General features: G+C 38.9%; 1 protein-coding gene across 8 annotated transcripts in view; it reads right to left on the bottom strand.

Annotated features, from left to right (window-relative positions):
- The window catches only part of CBFA2T2 (CBFA2/RUNX1 partner transcriptional co-repressor 2), a 146,930-nt gene that overhangs the window by 21,459 nt on the left and 104,028 nt on the right, over nt 1-21,443 (bottom strand). For 7 of the 8 annotated variants that reach the window (XR_005377762.1, XM_038572021.1, XM_038572024.1 and 4 more), the window contains 6 exons: nt 19,193-19,336; nt 14,628-14,869; nt 7,046-7,135; nt 5,665-5,846; nt 4,466-4,719; nt 1,353-1,438 (listed from right to left, as the gene is read on the bottom strand). Coding sequence is in view for 7 of the 8 variants with exons in the window: in XM_038572021.1 (XP_038427949.1) it covers nt 1,353-1,438; nt 4,466-4,719; nt 5,665-5,846; nt 7,046-7,135; nt 14,628-14,869; nt 19,193-19,336 (998 nt within the window). In the remaining variant the exon portion in view is untranslated. Of the gene's footprint in view, nt 1-1,352; nt 1,439-4,465; nt 4,720-5,664; nt 5,847-7,045; nt 7,136-14,627; nt 14,870-19,192; nt 19,337-19,536; nt 19,617-21,443 lie in introns of those variants that run through there. The other variant, XM_038572022.1, reaches the window with a different exon arrangement.

The raw sequence follows: 21,443 nt of genomic DNA, 5'->3' as shown, positions 1-21,443 counted from the left end.
ACCTTAGCCAAAATCAAGAGTGGGGAACACTTAACCAACTGAGCTACTCAGGTACCCCCAACAGGTTCTTTTTAAATATATATACAATGCAAAATGTTTTTTTTGGATTTCAAAATAACACTTTTTGGATTCTTCCAGGTTGAAGCAGCCAGAGTCTCTCACCATAATTCTTTAAATATTCTGATAAAACCATATTATCTCTCTGCCTAAATACATCAAGTTACTAGATAAAGCTAGAGATTTATACAAGAATGCAATCAGAGAAAGAACATTCAGAGACAATTTCACTCAACAAGGAAAAGGTATGTAGGTGTATTTCAAGTAGGTACTACATCTTTTCTTCCATTTTTAGGACACCAATTCTCTTTTTTAAAAGACTTTTATTTATTTATTTGACACAGAAAGAGTACAAGAAGAGTAACGGCAGGCAGAAGGAGAAGCAGGCTCCCTACTGAGGAAGGAGCCCGATGTGGGGCTCGATCCCTGGACCCTGGGATCATGATCTAGGCAGAAGACAGCCACTTAACCCAGTGAGCCAACCAGGAGTCCCTCTCATTTGTTTATAGAGAAGCACCATTTATTTAGCATTTCCTATATATTAGATCCTGTGATAAGCACCTTCTATTATATTATCACCTACCTTGCTATGAATTCAAATATTACAGTATTCTTTTTTTTAAGATATAAAAATTAAGGCTAGAAACATTAAAAACAACTTGCCCATTGCACAAAGATAGGAAGTAGCAAAGCTGAGATCTGAACTCACAGCCTCGTTTTTTTAAATTGATTTTTATTAAAGGTTTTTATTTATTTATTCATGAAAGACACAGAGAGAGAGAGGCAGAGACACAGGCAGAAGAAGAAGCAGGCTCCATGCAGGGGGCCTGATGTGGGATTCAATCCCAGGTCTCTGGGATCATGCCCTGGGCTGAAGGCGGCGCTAAACTGTTGAGCTACCCAGGCTGCCCCACAGCCCCGTTTTTTAACCATTATACTTTATGACTTCATTTGGTTATATCCTGAAGTAATTACCCCACTACAAAGATTTGGGGGTTACTCTTATCTCTCTAGCTAGGGGAGTAGCAGATAAATCAGGTTTATTTTATTTCATTTTATTAATTCATAAGTAAGCTCTACACCCAAAATGGGACTTGAAGTGCTTGATCTCACAATCCTGAAATTGAGAGTCACATGTTCAACAGACTGAGCCAACCAGTTGGCTTCATAAATCAGTTTTTATTGTAGATGATATGGCTCTGGTTAATTTCACATCAGGCATATGTACTCCATTACTATTGGTGATATTAAGAAGTAAAATATAATAGGAAAATTATACGCCATAAGATTCTTACATGATCAAGATGTTTCCATTCATCTGCCCACTCCCTTTCGGTCAACCGGTGGTCTACCAACTCATCTTGATAGCCTCCATTAAGACCTATTAGAAATGAGAGATTAAATTTGAAGACAGAGGAAAGAATACAATAAACAAAATTCTATCATGTAAAAACACACACATCCGTACCAAATGTGAGCACACTGCTAGGGCAATGATTCAAAATGGAGTGTAGGAAACACAAAATGACATAAAGCCAACAACAACAACAACAAATCACCATTTAGAATATATAACAAACTCTGACAAATCAGTTAAAAAGGCAAACAGCCCAAAGGAAAAACAGTCAAAAGAAATAAAAAGATATGCCACAGACAGAAAAGCATAGATGGTCCATAAAAACATGAAGACAGTAAAACTGTAAGTAGAGTACAAGTAAAAATCTCTACGAAGATAGCATTTCATATCCATATATTGGAAAAAACTAAATTGCCAGATAACCCTTAGTACTGGCAAGGATGTAACACAATGCAAATACTTAACCACCCCAAATAGAGTGGGTACTGTACAAGCACTTGGAAACAACTTAGTATTACTAAAAAATATGTACATTTTTAAGTAAGCTCTATGCTCAACATGGAACCTGAACTCAACCCTGAGGACTGAGTTGATGCTCTACTGACTTAAGAGTCAGGTGCCTCGCACAATTTTTTTTTTTTAAGATTTTATTTATTTACTTGAGAGAGAGAGAGAGATAGCCAGAGAGAGCACAAGCAAGGGGGGAGAGGGAAAAGCAGATTCCCTGCTAAGCAGGGAGCCTGATGTGGGGCTTGATCTCAGGACTCTGGAATCATGAATGACCTGAGCCGAAGGCAGATGATTAACCAACTGAGCCACCCAGATGCCCCCAAAATATTTTTGTATGGTTTTGATTTATATTTAAATTTGTAGGAATGCAATGACTGTGTGAATCAAAGGTATAATGAATTAACTGTCTACTATTTTGAAAAATCGTATGATACCACATATGACAGCACTGTTCATAGCATTGAAATCATTAATATAACATGGCTGTTACCAACCTAAATTTACAAGTGTTAATATTGATAGTAAACCTGTATCTGTGTAAGCACCTGCTTATTTTATGGGATCTTCTTGTGCAGTCATGCCTGAGCACTAACATATTCTAACAATTTCTTATATATTATGAATTAGAATATTGATCCTAAAGTTCTAAGTCTAAGACAGGCTATAGTATCCATAACTTCCATTTTAGGAGAGTAAAGAGGAGGGGCTGCAATATATTTGTTTAAAAGGAGGAGGGAATAAGTGGTTTGGTAAGAACTGAGAACTAGGGCACATGCTTTCAAGAGGACTAGGGAAAATTAAAGAATCTATAACCAGCCAGGAAGACAAATGGTTAAGCCTAAAACAAACCATGTAGGAGGAGGACTGAAGATCTTTCAAGGAGAACACATCAAGACAAAAAAAAATTTTTTTCTAAAATTGTTAGAAATGAAAGGAAAATCTGAGCACAACACAGCTCAGCTTGTTTTTAGCACACTTCTTCCTCAGAAAGTAATGGATCAAACTAGTTAAAAGTATATGTATGAATACAAAAGAAATCAATAGCAAGCTTCATTTTCTTTTTTTTTTTTAATATTTTATTTATTTATTCATAGACACAGAGAGAGGGGCAGAGACACAGGAGGAGGGAGAAGCAGGCTCCATGCAGGGATCACGACGTGGGACTTGATCCTGGGTCTCCAAGATCACACCCCAGGCTGCAGGCAGCGCCAAACCGCTGCGCCACCGGGGCTGCCCATGCTTCATTTTCAATGTAAAAAGAGAGTGATATGGGAGAAAAGGGACTGGACCACACAAAATGCTGCCAAGGGAGGTGCCACAGCATACTGGCAATGTATCCAAGCTTTGGGAATCAGATAGCTGGGGTCTGAATCTTGTCTCTGCCACTCTAGCTATCTGATTTTGGCCAAAATCCCCTCACCTCTTATCTGTAAAAAGAGGGTGAAAACTGCACAGGACCAGTGTGAGGACTGAATGAGACAACGTACATATGATGTACATATATTGCAACCTAAGCAGTACCCGGAAGTAAATGTTGGCAGCTGAGAACACCGTTTGTTGTCATGGCCCTCACCATTCATCAACCACACTGCATGAAGCCAGAGCCCTACTATGATCCTTGCCTCTGAAAGGTGCTAGTGGGCTAAGTCTAAGTCAGAATGTGGACAAGCAAATGTGCTGCAATTTTTTTTTTTACTCCATGGGGCACCCCACAAATGGAAATGAAGAGAAAAACCAGGAAATTAACAGTTCTTTTGTTTTCTGTTCAGCAGTTACTCCAAAGAAGCCTATAGTAAACTTGTATGAGGATATCACAACAAGCTTTGTTCAAAACTGATCTTGGATAATGTTTGTTTGCCTTTTTGCTTCCTCTTAAATTTAATGGTCACTGATGATACATGTGCAAGGCATTCCAAACGTAGCAATGACCCAGCACAAGTAGTAGTATCATCTCCATTTTAAAAATTGAATAAACAAAGCTCAAAGAGCCTAAGCAACTTGCATAAAATCACACAGCTAGTTAGGATGCAGGGCCAAAATTTAAATTTAGATATGCCTTACCTCTTGACCTTCTGCTTTTAAGACCACATATCTCATCTTTTTTAATTTTAAAAACACTTTACTCTGAAATAAATCCACACTTACAGAAACACTACAAGAATAGTATAAAGACTTCTCATCCATCCTTCAAGCTGATTTCCCAAATGTTAATATTTTAGCTTATTTGTTTTAACATATTCTAGTTTTCTGTAACATTTGAAAATAAGTGATACCTCTTTATTCTTAATATTTTAATGTGTATTTCCTAAAATTTATTCAATTCTACTTCTATCATGTAAGAATAGCAACAAGTTATGAAGGGAGATCAATTTGAAATGAGATCACTACAACTCTAATATTTTTTTTAATGTATATTGTTTTATCTGATCAGTGGGGAAAAAAACACTGATTGTATCACTTTGCTTTTTATAACTGAATAGGAAAGAAACATAAAAATTCAATCTGAATTTAAACCACTACCATGCTGCTTATGTCACTTACTAAGATTGTGGTGTCTATCACGAACTTCACGATGTTCTAGCATCTTGTTGGGTTCACGATACAGATGTGAAGTTGCAATATCTTCTAAGGTGTAGTGTTGAAGAGGTGGAGGAGTAGGATGGAACTGGCCCCCAGGATTCATGAGGGGTACAGTGAGGGCAGGACTATGTCGGGGAGCAGGGCTGATGGTGCACACTCTCTTGGCGGGAGGCTCAGGAGGAATTGTATCTCTTTCAAAACTGTTCTCTTCCCTTCTGTAGAAGAACCAGAAGTACATATTTGAGCCCATCAAATAATGTTCACACAAACATGTCCTAAGCACTGACGTCGTGCTATATGCACTTTCACAAATAGGAACAATGGTGTGACATAAGGCATGACCTGAAATGTCTCCAGGCGCCAGGCAGATAAGAGAAATTGCTGATTTATTCCAGCATGAAATTAGAGGTCAAATCTATCCAAAACCAGACAGAAACATCTCAACTCCATGAAGCAAAGGAGAGATGATAGAATTTTCTTCTGTGATAGGATACAGAGGATTATGGGCTCAACTACCTTCAGTGATGTTTCAGGTCAAATGTGATGCTCTGGAGGACAGTTTTTGGAAAGAAACAATTCGTCATATTGGAGAAAAAAGGCTCACACAATGAATACACTTGCAAACTGGTACAGTTTCCAGTCATTTAGCTTCAATTTTCACACATTTTCCATTGTGTTAAAATATTGCTTCTTTGAATAACACTTTCAGACACTCATATTGGAATTTTCAGAATAAATTAAAAGGTGATTTACTAACAAGTATCAATTATTAATTGTTATATTTTATTATTAGATTTCACAAATTGGAAAAATGCTTTGGACCTTCTGTACTTCTTATGATTCTGGATTAGTAGACCCACAGAATGTGGAGAGTGGAGTAGAGTGGATTCTCTCACCAGGGATATAGAGTCATCTGAAGAGTTTTTGAAAAATACTTGTGCCTGGGGGGTATGCCTATAGATTTTATTTTTTAAGATTTTATTTGTTTTACACCTATAGATTTGAGAAACATTCTGCAGCCTAATGTTGGGGCAAAATAAATCTAACCTTAGAAATTAAGTCCATACCTATATATAACCACAGTAATCAAATTCTATCTTTCACAAAGGGGAAGCTCAGAGTAATTCCAGAAAAGGACAACAAAGCACTTCTCTGCTCACCTCTCTGGACTGGGCCTCTTTCCATTTCCATGAACTTCTATGAGCAGCTCTGAAGAGTCAGCAGGCGATGCAATACTTGTGTTGAGCAGAAGGTGTTCGTGCTGAGCCAGGTACTGGGATGGGGTCTGCTTGGCGGCTCGAGCGCAGTGCAGCAGTTCCCGCTGCAGCAGGGGCAGATTGGCCTTGAAAAGAAGAGGTATGGGCTGGAAAGCAGTTTTCCAGGTGTTGGGCCCTACACAACAGGGCTCGGCAAATGAAAAGGCCTATCTGAGCTCTCTCTCTCAAACAATAAAAAATCAAAAATAAATAAAATATTTTTATTTTATTTAAAGATTTCATTTATTTATTCATGAGAGACACACAGAGAGAGGCAGAGACATAGGCAGAGGGAAAAGCAGGCTCCCTACGGGAAGCCCAATGTGGAACTTGATCCCAGGACCCTGGGATCATGACCTGAGCCAAAGCCAGATGCTCAACCACTGAGCCACCCAGGTGCCCCCAAAATATTTTGTTTTTAAAGTAATCTCTATACCCAACATGGGGCTTGAACTTGCAACCCTAAGATCAAGAGATCTTACTCCACTAAGTCAGCGAGGCACCCCTCAAATATTTCCAAGGAAAAATAAATAGAAGACAAAGAGAATAATAATGTAGATGTGATAAAATATTAACACTTGCAGAATGTGACTGAAGATACAGTGTGGTATACAGGAATTTTCCTGTACCAGTTTTCAACTTTTGAGTACGAAATTATTTTCAAATAAAAGTTTTTTTAAAAGAGCATATTAGATATAAATTTAATACGGCCTTATTTCTCAGGTTGGTATAGCAATTCTGATCAATGCTTCCCAAAAGCTATGTTTTAGGGAACATGAATTCCAGAGGACATGATCAGAAGCTAGACTAACTAGGGTTGGGGAGACAGCAACATTGCCTTCTCACATGCTCTTCTGTCCTAAGGATAAGTGGGAAGTGTAAGGCTTCTCCTTTGTCTGACAGCCTCTGCTCAAAACACACACATTTCACCGCCACAAACAAAAGATTTAGTGTTCAATTACTTCCTCTGCTAAGAGCCCAATCTCCACACCGTCCCACAGTCACCTCCAGCCCATTCATTTGCGTGCTCCACCTGCTTCTGTGTGGTACCAGCAGTATCTATATGTGGACCACAACTCAAGGCTTTTGCAATTCTTATCTCTCCAAGTATATAAGTAAGGCTTATCTGCAGACTACATTCACATTTTTCTAGCAGACCTACGTAAAATAAAGATATGAAAATGTGGCAAGTCACCCTGACTGAGATCATAGAATAGGGATCAGCAGCATATTTTGAGGAAATGTGAAACATAAATTATATCCAGGAATTATCTCATAAAATTACCTTGAGGAATGGAATCACAAAAGGACGAAGAGGAAAGTTTGTAGCCTCTTGAAGCTTGCAATGGAATTCTTCAATTGTTACTGTTGAGTTCTGAAAAGATAAATAATATTGTCAACTGCTAAAACCGGATACTGTTCTTCTTAATATAAATCTGATTGTGCAAACCATTTATTTTTATTCTTTTTAAAGATTTTATTTATTCATAGCGAAATAGAGAGAGAGAGGCAGAGACACAGGCAGAGGGAGAAGCAGGCCCCACGCAGGGAACCAGATGTGGGACTCCATCCTGGGTCTCCAGGATCACACCTCGGGCTGTAGGCGGCGCTAAACTGCTGCGCCACCAGGGCTGCCCAGATTGTGCTAAACCATTTAAATCAAGGAAAATGATAATTTCAAAAGCACTACTATAAACTGAGATCCCTCTCAAAGGTCAACCAAATTTTCTTTATGAAAAATCTGGTCTCATTAATTTTTTCTTTAGTACTCCAAATCTAAATTCTGCTCTACACTCAGCAGCTGGGAGTGCAGAGTAGGCTATTCCTTTCCACACTATTCATGAAGAGAGGCACATGGGTCCTTTGTATTGAGGAGTAGAGGGCAAGTCACCTCAGATACAGAAAACCAACACTACACTGTTCCTAGAAGGAATAATCCTGAATGAGTCTAGGATGTCAACTTCTTCATAGGCTCTGCCTTCCTCCTAACATCAGTTTCCTAAATATTATAAACAGGAAGTAAAGAAGAAGAAAGAAGAAGAAAGAAGAAAGAAGAAGAAAGAAGAAGAAAGAAGAAGAAGAAGAAACAAAGCAGAATAATGTGTGCCCTCTACCTTCGAATGGTCTGCTTATATATATTAGAGTACCTGGAAATAGACAAACATTGGGAAGATTTTAGTATTTCCAGTAAAGTTATTAGCACTTCACTTGTATTTTTTCAAAAGGGTAGCTTTTTTTTTTTTTTTTTTCCTTTTAAGTAGAGGCCATGTCCAGCATGGAGCCCAATGCGGGGCTTGAACTCACAACCCTGAGATCAAAACCTAAGCAAAGAACAAGAGTCAGACGCTTAACCAACTATAACACCCAGGTGCCCCAATAAAAGTCTAGCTTTATTTATTTTTATATTTTTAAAGATTTATTTATTTATTTATTTATTTATTTATTTATTCATTCACGATAGACATAGAGAGAGTGAGGCAGAGACACAGGAGGAGGGAGAAGCAGGCTCCATGCTGAGAGCCCGAAGTGGGACTTGATCCCGGGATTCCAGAATCAGGCCCTGGGCTAAAGGCAGGCGCTAAACTGCTGAGCCACCCAGGGATCACGAAAAGTCTAGCTTTAAATAGGATTCTCAGCTCTATTGCTAAGGAAAATATACAAATAAAAATATTTTCTTCAAAGTTCACAAAATATTTTTATTTAATTCCTTAAAACACAGTGTAAATAAAAAACAAAACAAATGTAAGCATTAATTTGAATTCTTACCTCCACGAAAGAACAACTACCACTACTAGGGATTTATTTTTATAAAATCACCAAGAGTTGAAAGATGTAACAAGTACCAAATGATTTACCAGCACAATATTGCTTCTTAACAGTATAGAAAACATATAGATCGACTACCAGGAAACTGCATTTAAAAATTATGGTACAGAGGTGCCCGGATGGTATAGTCAGTTAAACATTATTCTCTTGTTTTTGGCCGGCTTGGATCGTGATCTTGGGGTCATGAGATCAAGCCCTGCGTCACATTCAGCATGGAATCTGCTTAAAACTCTTTTCTTCTGCCCCTCCTCACCGCTCTCTCTCCCTCAAATAAATGAATAAATCTTTAAAAAATTATGGTACAGTCATACATCAGGACATTAACAGAGGAGGGACAGATCTGTATGTATTAATAGGGAAAGGTGTCTATAACATACTGTTAAACGAAAAACCAGAAAAAGAACAGTAGGCTTTTCTATAAGCCATTTATGGAAACAACACACACACACATTTATATAGTCTTTTAAGTGTCTGGGAAGATGATTACAATAGCAGTTATTTCTGGATAGGAAATTATGTTTGACTTTCCAAATATATTAATATTCAGTAAAAATACATACTTTTTCCTGAAGGGAAATGTAACCATGTTAAATGAAAATATTTGAAGTTTACCTCATTTCACACCAAAATTCTTTATTTAAAAGATTTATTTATTTGTAAGAGAGAGAAAGAGCAGAACTCCACACTGAGTGCAGAGCACCACGTGGGCTTGATCTCACACTGAGATCTTGACCTGAGCTGAAACCAAGAGTTGGATGCTTAACAGACTGAGCCACACAGGTGCCCGCCCCACACCAAGATCCTTTTAAAATTTAACTGATTCCCTGATATGATATCTGTACAATGCAACCAAAGGTACTGCTAATCAGAAATATAAAGAAAGTGTAAAAGAACATGCTTTCTCTACTACAATGAATGTAATCAGGCCTGAAAAAGTAAACACAAATAGAGTAAATATATTGAAAAATATTTCTGAATGACTTTTAAATTTTCTTGTGGACAAAGAAGGGAAAGAATGAGGTGTGTGTAGCTAGAGAAATAGTGACTTAGGCTAAGAAACTCACTCAGGACAGGACTACATATACTGCAGATGCAAGGCAATCCTCTGAGAGAGATGATAAGCCACTATTAATGGAATAGTGCCATTATCTTTCCCTTTCCTTCAGTTATTTAAATAAGAGCATAGTTGTTTTTTTGTAAGAATTCATAGTGTAGCAGGAAAACAAACATTACAGTATTATCAAGACAGAAGTGAGCAGGAGACTACTGGGACACGGAGAAGACATGCTGAAATCAAACTTGGGAGGACAAAGAAGGCTTTAAAGATGACAGGGAGATGAATGTAAAATGTTGAGGGATCTGGTCTCTGGATCACAAGGGCAACATCCCAGACGAGCTCCCAAATGTTGTGCCCAAGACTGCCAATCCGAGAAACCACCAAGGAGCCGACACTGATGCAAGTACACAAGGATTTATTTACAAGCTCGAGCTTGGGTCCAAGTATACTCCACACAGCAGAGCAGAGGCTTGAACCCCAAAGTGGGTTACAGTTTTTATGGGCTGGTCTAGGGGATTTTCAGAATGGGTGGAGGAATTTTTTCCATTCCAATATGGGGGAAAGGGTGGGGGAGTTTCTAAAGATCTGATATGGGATTCTCTACTGAGGGCATTCTGAGCTTTATTGTCTTTCCGATATGGGATTCCCTCCCTGCCTAGGATATTCTGCAGTTTTTCCTGTAAAGTTCAGCTCTTATTCCCAGGGGCCTAAGATGACTATACTTGTGCTAATGCTAAACTTGAGGTGCAATGGCCTTAATTTTTCTTGGCATCCACATTCAACACCTAAAATGGTCTTAGAAGATAAGGGGTATAGATAGGCCAACAACTAACATTTCTTTTACCTTTTAAGAGATAAATATGATCATAGGAAGTTGTAAAAACAGTACAGAAAGGTTCTCCCATAGGTTAAGTTTTCTGTAACTACAGTGCAGTATCACAAGGGAATAAACATTGATGAAACTGTGTATAGTTCTATATCACTTTAGTGTACATGTGTATTCCATGTAATCACCACTGCAGTCAAGATACAGAACTATAGAGGGGGCGCCTGGATGGCTCAGACAGTTAAGCATCTGCCTCCGGCTCAGGTCATGGTCTCAGGGTCCTGGGATTGAGCCCTGCATCAGGCTCCCTGCTCAGTGGGGAGTCTGCTTCTCCCTCTCCCGCTGCTGCTCCCTGTGCTGGTTCTCACTCACTCACTCACTCTCACTGTCAAATAAATAAATAAAATCTTAAAAAAAAAAAAAAAGATACAAAAGTATAGAAACCTTATCTGCCTTTATGCTCTCTGGTTTAGAATATAATTGTCTTCAACACTTCCTTTAAATATACAGACAGTGATATCACACAATGTTAAAACTTTTGCTTCAACTACCATAGTTTAGAAAACTTAAGCAAAGGAAAGTCTATTGTATCGGCTTTTATTTTTGCTCTTTCCATTTTTCTTTCATCTACTATGGTATTTTAAGATTTCTTCTTTTGTAATTTTCTTTCTGCTTCTGAGAGGGACTTCTTTTAGCCACTCTTTTAGGGGAGGTCTGCCTAGAGGCAACTTCTCTTAGTTTCACTTCATCTGAGAATATTTTGATTGTTCCAGAAGTATATTTTTGATAAATGTAAGATTCTGAGTTGACAGTTTTCTTTCAGCACTTAAAAAAAAAAAATGCCACTGGCCCTGGAATTTTTCCTCTATAGGTAAGAGGTTTTTCCCTCTTGGCTTTTAAGATTTTTTTTTTAAATCTTTTTAAGGGGAGCAGGGAATCTTGTTTAAGGTCTATGTTGCTTTTTTGAATCTGCAGATTTAGGTCTTTTGTCAAATTTGGGCAAATTCAATCATTATTTCAGCGTCATACTTCTGTCACATTGTGACTCAGATCTTCTGTTATGTTCCTTTAGGTCTCTGAGGTTCTGTTGATTTTTTAAGTCACTTTCTCCCTGTTGTTCAGAATAGGTCATTTTTCCTGTTGTTTTTCCTCTCCATTCTACTGTTGAGTTCATTGCTGCTTTTAATATATCATTTTCTAAAATATTTTTTAAAGATTTTATTCATTTATTCATAAAATGAATAAAATGACACACAGGGAGAGAAAGAGAGAGAGACAGGCAGAGACACAGGCAAAGGGAGAAACAGGCTCCACGCAGGAAGCCCGATGCAGGACTTGATCACAGGACCCCAGGATCACCCCCTGGGCCGAAGGCAGGCACCAAAACCGCTGAGCCACCCGGGATCCCTAAGTTGGTAAATTTTGTTTTGTGTATTTTTACCCTCTACTAATGACATCATTGGAAAAAAAAATTTAACCCAAGCATGGCCATTTAAAGTAGATAATTGGGGGGAATCCCTGGGTGGCTCAGCAGTTTAACACCTGCCTTCAGCCCACGGCCTGATTCTGGGGTCCTGAGACTGAGTCCGCATCAGGCTTCCTGCATAGAGCCTGCTTCTCTCTCTGCCTGTGACTCTGCCTCTGTGTGTGTGTGTGTGTCTGTCTCTAATGAATAAATAAATAAAATCTTAAAAAAAAATAAAGTAGATAATTGGATAATTGGGTACGTCTACATATAAACAATTCTATACTAAAAAAAGATTAACTTTTTTGTTTTTAAGATTTTATTTATTCATGAGAGACACAGAAAGAGGCAGAGAGAGAGGCAGAGACAGGAAAAGCAGGCTCCATGCAAGGAGCCCGATATGGGACTCAATCCCGGGACTTCGGGATCATGCCGAGTCGATGGCAGACGCTCAGCCCTTGAGCCACTCAGGCATTACAAAAGATAAACTTTTTTTTGGCAAATGAGGTCTGTCATTTTTTTCTTTTACTTTTAAGTTACGTTCAAACATAGACTTCACTTAATCCTGCTAGAATTGGTATGACATTCTGAGGTCTGTTTTGCTTCCAATTATGTTCAAACTCATTTTGACATATAAAAGGCCAATTTAATTAGTCTAGATCTAATAGTACAAAATTTGACCAAAAAACACCATTTTCCCACCAAAGCAAAAATTAAAAACTTTCCTAACTGGTAAAGTATCTCACTGTGCCTAACCTGTTTTTGCAAACAATAAACACTGACTTTCCTTCTAGGAATCTGAAATTTCAGTAGGTGCTGGCAAACATGCCAATGTAGCCAGACTCTAGTAAAGACCTTGGGTGCTAAGTCTCTCAAACGCTTCCCTAAGCAAAACCATCACACATATATTGTTGAATTTTCATTGCTGGTGAAAGAATGAGCTCAGTGTGACCATTCATGAGAGAAAGAGCATAAGGAAGCCTGCAGATGGATTCATCTAGATTCCAACAGTATCTCTTTCCTTTAAGATCCTGCTGTGTAACCTTATGCTTCTGTAATAAATTTTACTTGTGAGCACAACTGTATGCCAAGTCCTATGAATTCATTTAAGAAATCTCAAAAACCTGGGGGTAGAATTGGGGTGCTCTGACTGCTTCAAAATGCAAACGACTCAAAAGTCTATCGAGAGCAAAAAGTATAAATTGTGGAATATTCCTACAAGAAAAGATTATATAGCAATGAAAATGAATAACTGACAACTCTAAAATACAAAAGGGATTGAATCTGAAATGAGGAAAAGTCATTTATTATATTTTGCCTTTTATGAAAGTTTTTTATTCAACGCTAACTCTGAGAAGTCAGGCAGCCTGGGTGGCTCAGCAGTTTAGCAACTGCCTTCGGACCAAGGCATGATCCTGGAGACCCGATATCGAGTCCCATGTTGGGCTCCCTGCATGGAGCCTGTTTCTCCGTCTGCCTGTGTCTCTGCCTCTCTGTCTCTCACGAATAAATAAATAAAATCTTTAAAAAAAAATTAAGGAAAAAAAGACTTCTCAGTCTTTTTTAAGATTTTATTTATTTATTCATGATAGACATAGCGAGAGAAAGAGAGAGAGAGCCCGACGCAAGACTCGATCTTGGGACTCCAGGATCACGCCCTGGGCCAAAGGCAAGTCCTAAACCGCTGAGCCACCCAGGGATCCCCCGAGAAGTCTTTTAAAGTAGCAGTTCTTCAATCTATGTGGGAAGATGGAAGAGGAAAAGATTTGCATGGACATTTTGGAGAATGAGGTTATGGATACCTGCCTATACTTTGCCAGGATCTGCTACAGCCCTGATTTTGAGAAACTGAAGCCTGAGTACCTGGAGGTGCTCCCTGAGTACCTGGTTTATAACATCCTTGATGTACTGCATATATTCGAATCCAAGTGCTTGGAGGCATTCCCAAATCTGAAGGACTTCATGGCTCACTTTGAGGGCTTAAAGAAGATGTCTGCTAGCTGCTTCCTCCCAGGCCCTCTGTTTCTAAAGATTGCTGTGTGGGGCAATAAGTAGGGCCTACATGAGAAGTTGCCAACAAGGACCCAGAGCTGTGCTTGCTGTGTATTCTTTAACAGCTTGTCTTGCTTCTTTGTCCTCTGTTACATTCCTTTGTCTCCATGAAATACTATCGGCCCCCTTTTATCCTTCAACGCTGTTTTCATCTAGGCCCTTGTTACATCAGCTCTCCACTTCAGATTTCCTCCCCACTAGTGTTATCTTTCTAGGCCATTATTGCCTGAGTGGTTGCTTCACTTACAGGAGCTGGACTGGACTCCTGCCCTGTAGATCTCAGCCCTGAGCTCCCCAGCCCAGCCCTGAAGCCTCTTATGGTCTGATGTGCGGCCTGGCTCCCCAGGGTGGTCCCAATCCAGCCCTGTCTGACCCCTGAATCACTCCTGAGGAAAAAAAAAAACTACCTCAGTGTTTAGAGAAATTCAAAGCTGCTTACTGGAATTATATCAACACCATAAGAAACAATAAGGTAAAACATTCTATATTTGTTTCTTTAATAAACATTGTTATCCATAAGTGAAATACAAGTTATATAAAAACGGTATTAGTCTCTAGATTTTGCCATGTTGTTACAGGTTTGCTGGCTTGAGTTCTGAGCCACATATTCAAGTAGCTGTGGACAGTGATGTTGTACTTACCACCAGTGCTAGAACAAGAGTCCGCACCTTCTCCCCAATCTCAGGTGAGATGTCATTGCCGAACTGTTGCAGAGTGGTAAGGAAGCGTTTCAATTTGCTGAGCTGCCGAGCACCACAAGTGGCTGGCAATTGTTGATTTGTTAGTGCAGATGATGTGGAAGAGGCAGGACCATTGCTGAATCTCTGTGGCGGTGATGGGGCACCATTCAGGGTAGGAGGAGAATGGTTGATGCCATTGCTTACTAAAAGAAAGCCAAAATGAAAGATTCTGTTTAGGTACAAAACACATGGATCTTTATTAATTTCTTCTTGTTTGAATTAACTATCGTTTATTCACTTGGAATTTTGTAAAACACATATTTAAAGTTTATAAGGGGATGCCCGGGTGGCTCGGTGGTTGAGCATTTGCCTTTGGCTCAGAGAGTGATCCTGGAGTCCTGGGATGGAGTCCCACATCGGGCTCCCTGTAGGTAGCCTGCTTCTCCCTCTGCCTATGTCTCTGCCTCTCTCTGTCTCTCTCATGAATAAATAAAATCTTTAAAAAAAAAAGAGTTTAAAGGCAGCCCTGGTGGCGCAGAGGTTTGGCGCTGCCTGCAGCCTGGGGTGTGATCCTGGAGACCGGGATCAAGTCCCACATCGGGCTCCCTGCATGGAGCCTGCTTCTCCCTCTGCCTGTGTCTCTGCCTTTCTCTCTGTGTGTCTATCAATAAATAAATAAAATCTTAAATAAAATAAAATAAAACCTTTAAAAAAAGAGTTTATAAGAAATTCTTTCTGCTCTCAATTAGACTACTACATAGTGAGACATTACTAGGTAAAAAATAACAAAATAACAAAGACTAAGTAAAACAATAGTATGGAGTTCTATAAGAACAAGGAGAAGGGGTTATCTAACTACAGTTGCAGTGGGCAGGGATAGGTAGTATTAAGATTTCTTGCAACAGGTACTGCATGAGATGAGTCTGGTAGAACACATATTTCCTGACTGGACACACATCTTGCACAAATTTTTTGTCTTCCATCTCTGCCTAATCTTAGGGGTCCAAAGAAATAAAACGGTCAGTTACAATGTAGCATGTGAAGGGACCATCAGAAAACAATTCTGTTAAAGTGAAAAATGTTTTTTCTTTCGTTCTTTTTTTTTTTGAGAAATGTTTTCTCTAGGCTATAGATTTAATGACCTATTCCTGCAATAAGGTATATATCTCTTGGACCATTCAGAGTAATTGTGCCCATCAGTTTCTCCTTGCCCCAACAATGCTATATTACTGCTGCCAAATTCTTGGTTACTCAATAAAGACACTATACAGGACATACCAATTCTTTATTTCTGCTCAAATAATACATGTGGTTACCTGCAGTTTTCCTATTTTCCCATTGTTCTTAGTTATTTGTTGCTAGATTTAAATTAATTTGAAATACCATCCTAGGGATCCCTGGGTGGCGCAGCGGGTTGGCGCCTGCCTTTGGCCCAGGGCGCGATCCTGGAGACCCGGGATCGAATCCCACGTCGGGCTCCCGGTGCATGGAGCCTGCTTCTCTCTCTGCCTGTGTCTCTGCCCCTCTCTCTCTCTCTGTGACTATCATGAATAAATAAATAAAATCTTTAAAAAAAAAAAAGAAATACCATCCTAAAGTTAAGTTCTTGGAGGTATTAAGTAAAAATCTCTTTTTTCACTGAACAGTGAAATAAAACTAGCTGGTACTAAGTGTCAGTAGATTTTCATTCAATCATACACAGGCTTGAAAGTCTAGGAAGGAAGGGGATCCCTGGGTGGCTGAGTGGTTTAGCGCCGACTTCACCCCAGGGTGTGATCTTGGAGTCCCGGGATCAAGTCCTACCTCGGGCTCCCTGCATGGAGCCGGCTTTTCCCTCTGCCTATGTCTGTGCCTCCCTCCCCCTCTCTCTCTCTTTCTCTCTGTGTCTCTCTCATGAATAAATAAATAAAATCTTAAAAAAAAAAAAAAAAAAAAAAGAAAGTCTAGGAAGGTAAAACTACAACAGATATCTAAAAACAAACATTGGAGATCCCTGGGTGGCTCAGCAGTTAAATGCCTGCATTTGGCCCAGGGCGTGATCCTGGAGTTCCAGGATTAGGTCCCGGGATTGGATCCCATGTCAGGCTCCCTGCATGAAGCCTGCTTCTCCCTCTGCCTGTGTCTCTGCCTCTCTTTCATGAATAAATAAATAAAATCTTTAAAAATAAAAATAAAAACAGAAACAGTTTAAATCAGGTCTTATAACAAATTTAGAGAGTGCAATTCTTTAATCTTAACTTAGAAAACTGACATTTACTTATATTGGGCTCAATGCCAAGACATTAACCATGAAAAATCTTTCACTTCCCTCTTCTTCCTCCAAGCCAGTCATATTCAGTCAGCCATACTGTTCCTACTTTTTGACTAACCCTGATGCAAACGTGATCTGGCAAACTCTTCCTCATCCTATTTATGCTTGGATATCACCTGTATTAAGAAGCACTTTTTAAAAAAATATTTTATGTATTTATTCATGAGAGACACACACACACACAGAGAGAGAGAGAGAGAGAGAGAGAGAGAGGCAGAGACACAGGCAGAGGGAGAAGCAGGCTCCATAAAGGGAGCCCGACATGGAACTTGATCCCGGGCCTCCAGGATCATGCCCTGGGCTGAAGGCAGACACTCAATCGCTGAGCCACCCAGGCGTCCCAGAAATACAATTTTTAAAAGGATATAAAACTTCATTTCATTCACTCTGGCTCAGACTGCTGCAGCTACCACTCATTCAATATCAAATGTTTTGGAAATATAATAATAATCAAACCTTCTGTAAAGCTGTACTTCCTAGACCCTTCTCTTACCTTTTAAAATAATAAAAATGAAAACCACAAATGTTTGAGTAAAGATAGTTGTGTAAACTTATGTAATGATATTTAAATAAGAAAATGCATATGGCACCTAGCACAGTGCTCTGACGCACTGTGGGCTCTCTACAAATAGCAAGCATGTTCTGCTTTACAAGATAAAATATCTGTAAGAGTCAACATGTACTGGAGGTATATCATGGGCACAGAATGGCAGAAAAACTAAGATTAAAATCTAGACTTGTATGTATGTATGTTTAGATTTTACATTAGGTTTTCTTCTGATTTTTGTCTGTTTAAGTCAGTCTGTTACATACGACTGACTGTAGAGTTAGAGGGTTTCTGAAAATTCAACTTTAGTAAATATTACCAACTTTCTCATACTCAAACAATGTATGGAGTGTTCAGGTAACTCCACACATGCCCACCAAAACTTGGAATTCTTTTCCATTTTGAACATTCTTGTAGGTGTATAAGGTATTCCCATTGGGTTTTACTTTGTATTTCCTTGGTAACTAGTAAGGCTGAACATCTATTATATACTTACTAGCTAATGTGATTCTTATGGACTGAATTATGTCCCCCACAAATTCCTATGTTGTAATCCTAATCCCCGGTACCTCAGAATGTGATTGTATTTGGAGATAGAGCCTTTGAAGGTTAAGTGAGATCATGTGGGTGGTCCCTAATCTAATAGGACTACTGTCCTTATGAGAAAAGGAAAGGACAGCTGGTACACATAACCACAGAGGCAAGGACATGGGAGGACACAGCAGGAAGGCTGGCTATCTGTAAGCCAAGGAAAGAGGTCTCAGAAGAAACCAAACCTGCTTACACCTTGATCTTGGACTTCTATGCTTTAAACTGTGAAAAAATAAATTTCTGTTGTTTAAGCCACTCAGTCTGTGGTATTTAGTTGTGGTAGCCCCAGAAAACCTAACACAATACTCATTCTCTTACATAAAGAGCCTTACTGGGGCGCCTGGGTGGCTCAGTCAGTTAAACCTCCAATTCTTGATTTCGGCTCAGGTCATGATCTCAGGGTCTTAAGACTGAGCCATGTGCTAGGTGTGGAGCCTGCTTAATATTCTCTCTCTCTCCCTCTGCTCTTCCCCTCTCTTAAAAAAAAAAAAAAAAAAAAAGACCCACACCATGATAGTCCTAGCATACTTTCAGAAATAGTTTGGTAATTATATGAAATTTACTTTGACTCTTATAAATCAATATAATAATTTGTTTTGTATTTTATTTTATTTTTATTTATTTATTTTTTAAAATTTGTTTTATTTTAAAGGTAAAGCTCCACGCTGGGCCCAATGCAGGGCCCAAACTCACCACCTCAAGATCAAGAGTCAGATGCTTAACCAACTGAGCCACCAAGGCACCTGTCAAAATAATAATTTAAATTCATTTTAGAGCTAAGAAATTAAAATAGCTACTTACCAGCCACAGTATGAAAACAAAATATTTAGACCACTAAATTTTCAAATGCCTAAATTAGCTAAGTACTATTCTCAGAGGGCAAAAGTAATTTATAAAAGTAAGATATATGTGTGTATATATGTATATGTACATATCTCTGTATTATATATATACATATAATATCTTAACAGCTATTTTGAAAATTGAATAATATATGCAAAGACTTAATAGCAAGTCAGTTGCTTATAACTAAATGTCAGTCTGAACCACAAACCCAAGAAAATGAAGAGGTCTCACATGCTGTAGGAGTAAATGACACTGGCCTGGGTCCTCCAGGATTTATTGGTGGCAGGGGTGGCATGGTAGGAGGTGAGGATCTTGACTGTATCTTCACTTCCACAGGCGACCCAGGCATTGCTGGCACTCTTTTCTCAGGACCAACTATAGAGAATAAAAGTAATGGAGGTCAGAGTCTTCTATAAGATAATAAAAATCATGACAATAATTTGAAATACAAACATATTTTCCTAGAGGACTGAAAAGCGAAGAGGACGCCGATTTCAACATGCTGAACGCTGGCCCCCAAAAGATATCTACCATACTTCCCCTTAGCTAGCTTCACTTTCCACAGTTTCAATTACCTGTGGTCAACTATGGTCTGGAAAAAAATGAGTCTCTTTCTGATCTATAGTCAGAAGGTCAATAGTGGCCTAACACTAGGTCAAAATGCCTATGTCATTCACCTCATCACAAAGGCATTTATTATCTCACATCATCACAGAAAGAAGGGTAAGTATGGTACAGTAAGATACTGTGGAGAGAGACCAGTCACATAATTTTTATTACTGTATATTGTTATAACTGTTCTATTATTACTGTTGTTAATCTCTTACTATACCTAATTTATAATTTAAGTTTTATTACAGTATGTACAGGAAAAAATATTATGTGTATATATATGGCTTGGTACTATCTGCAGTTTCACTTATCCACAGAGGTTGTAGAATGTATCCGCTACAGATAAGGAGTAGGGGTGGGGGACTACTGTACTTGTTAATCCCTTCAACTGTGAGTAATTGTTTATGTGGAAAAAGGGTCTTTAAAGATGTAGTTAAGGATCTTGAGAGAAGATCATCCTGGATTATGTAGGTCGGTTTTAAATTCAATATGAATACCCACCCTCACAAGAAGAGAAGACTACATGAAGAAGACATAGTTGCGTAATGAGAATTCACTAGGATGCTAATGGCAGAGACCAGAGTGATGCAGCTATAAGCCAAGCAATGCCTAGGACTATTGTCAACCACCAGAAGCTGGGAGACGGCTATGGACTAGATTCTTCCTCAGATATCCCAAGGAGGAATCGACCCTACTTATACCTTGATTTTGGTCTTCTGGCCTCCTGAACAGTGAGAGATCATTGCTGTCTTAAGCAACCCAATTTGTGGAACTTTGTTAAGGCAATCATAGGAAACTAAAACAAGCCAGCAAAGTCAAGGGGTAACAGGACCTCTAAGTTAACATTGAGGATGGGGGCTGAGAAAGGACGAAACCAGGTTACAAATTGAGCTTATCTCAACTGCATTCTTTTTTGACTTAACTTTATAAATCAATCAAATTATTAAGTGGAAAAAAACAAATGTGGGACTATCTAGACTAGTAGGCACCAACTGCATGGCAGGAAACAAAAACAAAACAATCAGTTATACATAAATTACTACAAATGATGAAATACTATTTTTTATATATAAAACTAAAGTAGGAAAAAAGAGATGGAATCAACATCTCTGACATCAGTCATGTAAATGTCATTTATGATGTATAATATCCCAAAAGATGAAAAGTAGAGCTGAATGTAAACTAGGCACAGGCTATTCCCTAAGGTAGCTGTTTGATTACAATAGACTACAAATTCCAGAAAGAGAAATTTGATAAATTAAACTTAATGACATTAATAATATGTCTGGACTGGGGCACCTGCGTGGCTCAATTGGTTAAGTGTCCAACTCTTAAACTCAGCTCAGGGCTTTTTTTTTTTTTTTTTTTTTTTTTTTTTTCTAGCTCAGGTCTTGATCTCAGGGTCATGAGTTCAGGCCCCCATACTGGGCTTTAGGGAAAAAAAGACCTGAGTTAATATCAACAGGACTTCATACAAGGAGTAATATTCTATTATCTTCACAGTTATTTTTCCCCATTAAAGAGAACATGTTATGTACTTGGTTAATAACAGGGCCAGGGGGATCCCTGGGTGGCGCAGCGGTTTGGCGCCTGCCTTTGGCCCAGGGCGTGATCCTGGAGACCCGGGATCGAATCCCACGTCGGGCTCCCGGCATGGAGCCTGCTTCTCCCTCTGCCTGTGTCTCTGCCTCTCTCTCTCTGTGTGTGTGTGACTATCATAAATAAATAAAAATTTATTAAAAAAAAAAAAAAAAAAAAAACAGGGCCAGGGTTACCATAATCATCTTTAAATTGAACTATGTTCCTCTGAGTAACTCCAAGCTTTACACTGAAGTATTATATATCTATTCTCCAATAATGGTGAATTCAA

The sequence above is a fragment of the Canis lupus genome, chromosome 24 (genome assembly GCF_011100685.1).
Source record: "Canis lupus familiaris isolate Mischka breed German Shepherd chromosome 24, alternate assembly UU_Cfam_GSD_1.0, whole genome shotgun sequence".
Taxonomy (NCBI): Eukaryota; Metazoa; Chordata; class Mammalia; order Carnivora; family Canidae; genus Canis; species Canis lupus.
This window is presented reverse-complemented; position numbering and strand designations above follow the sequence as displayed.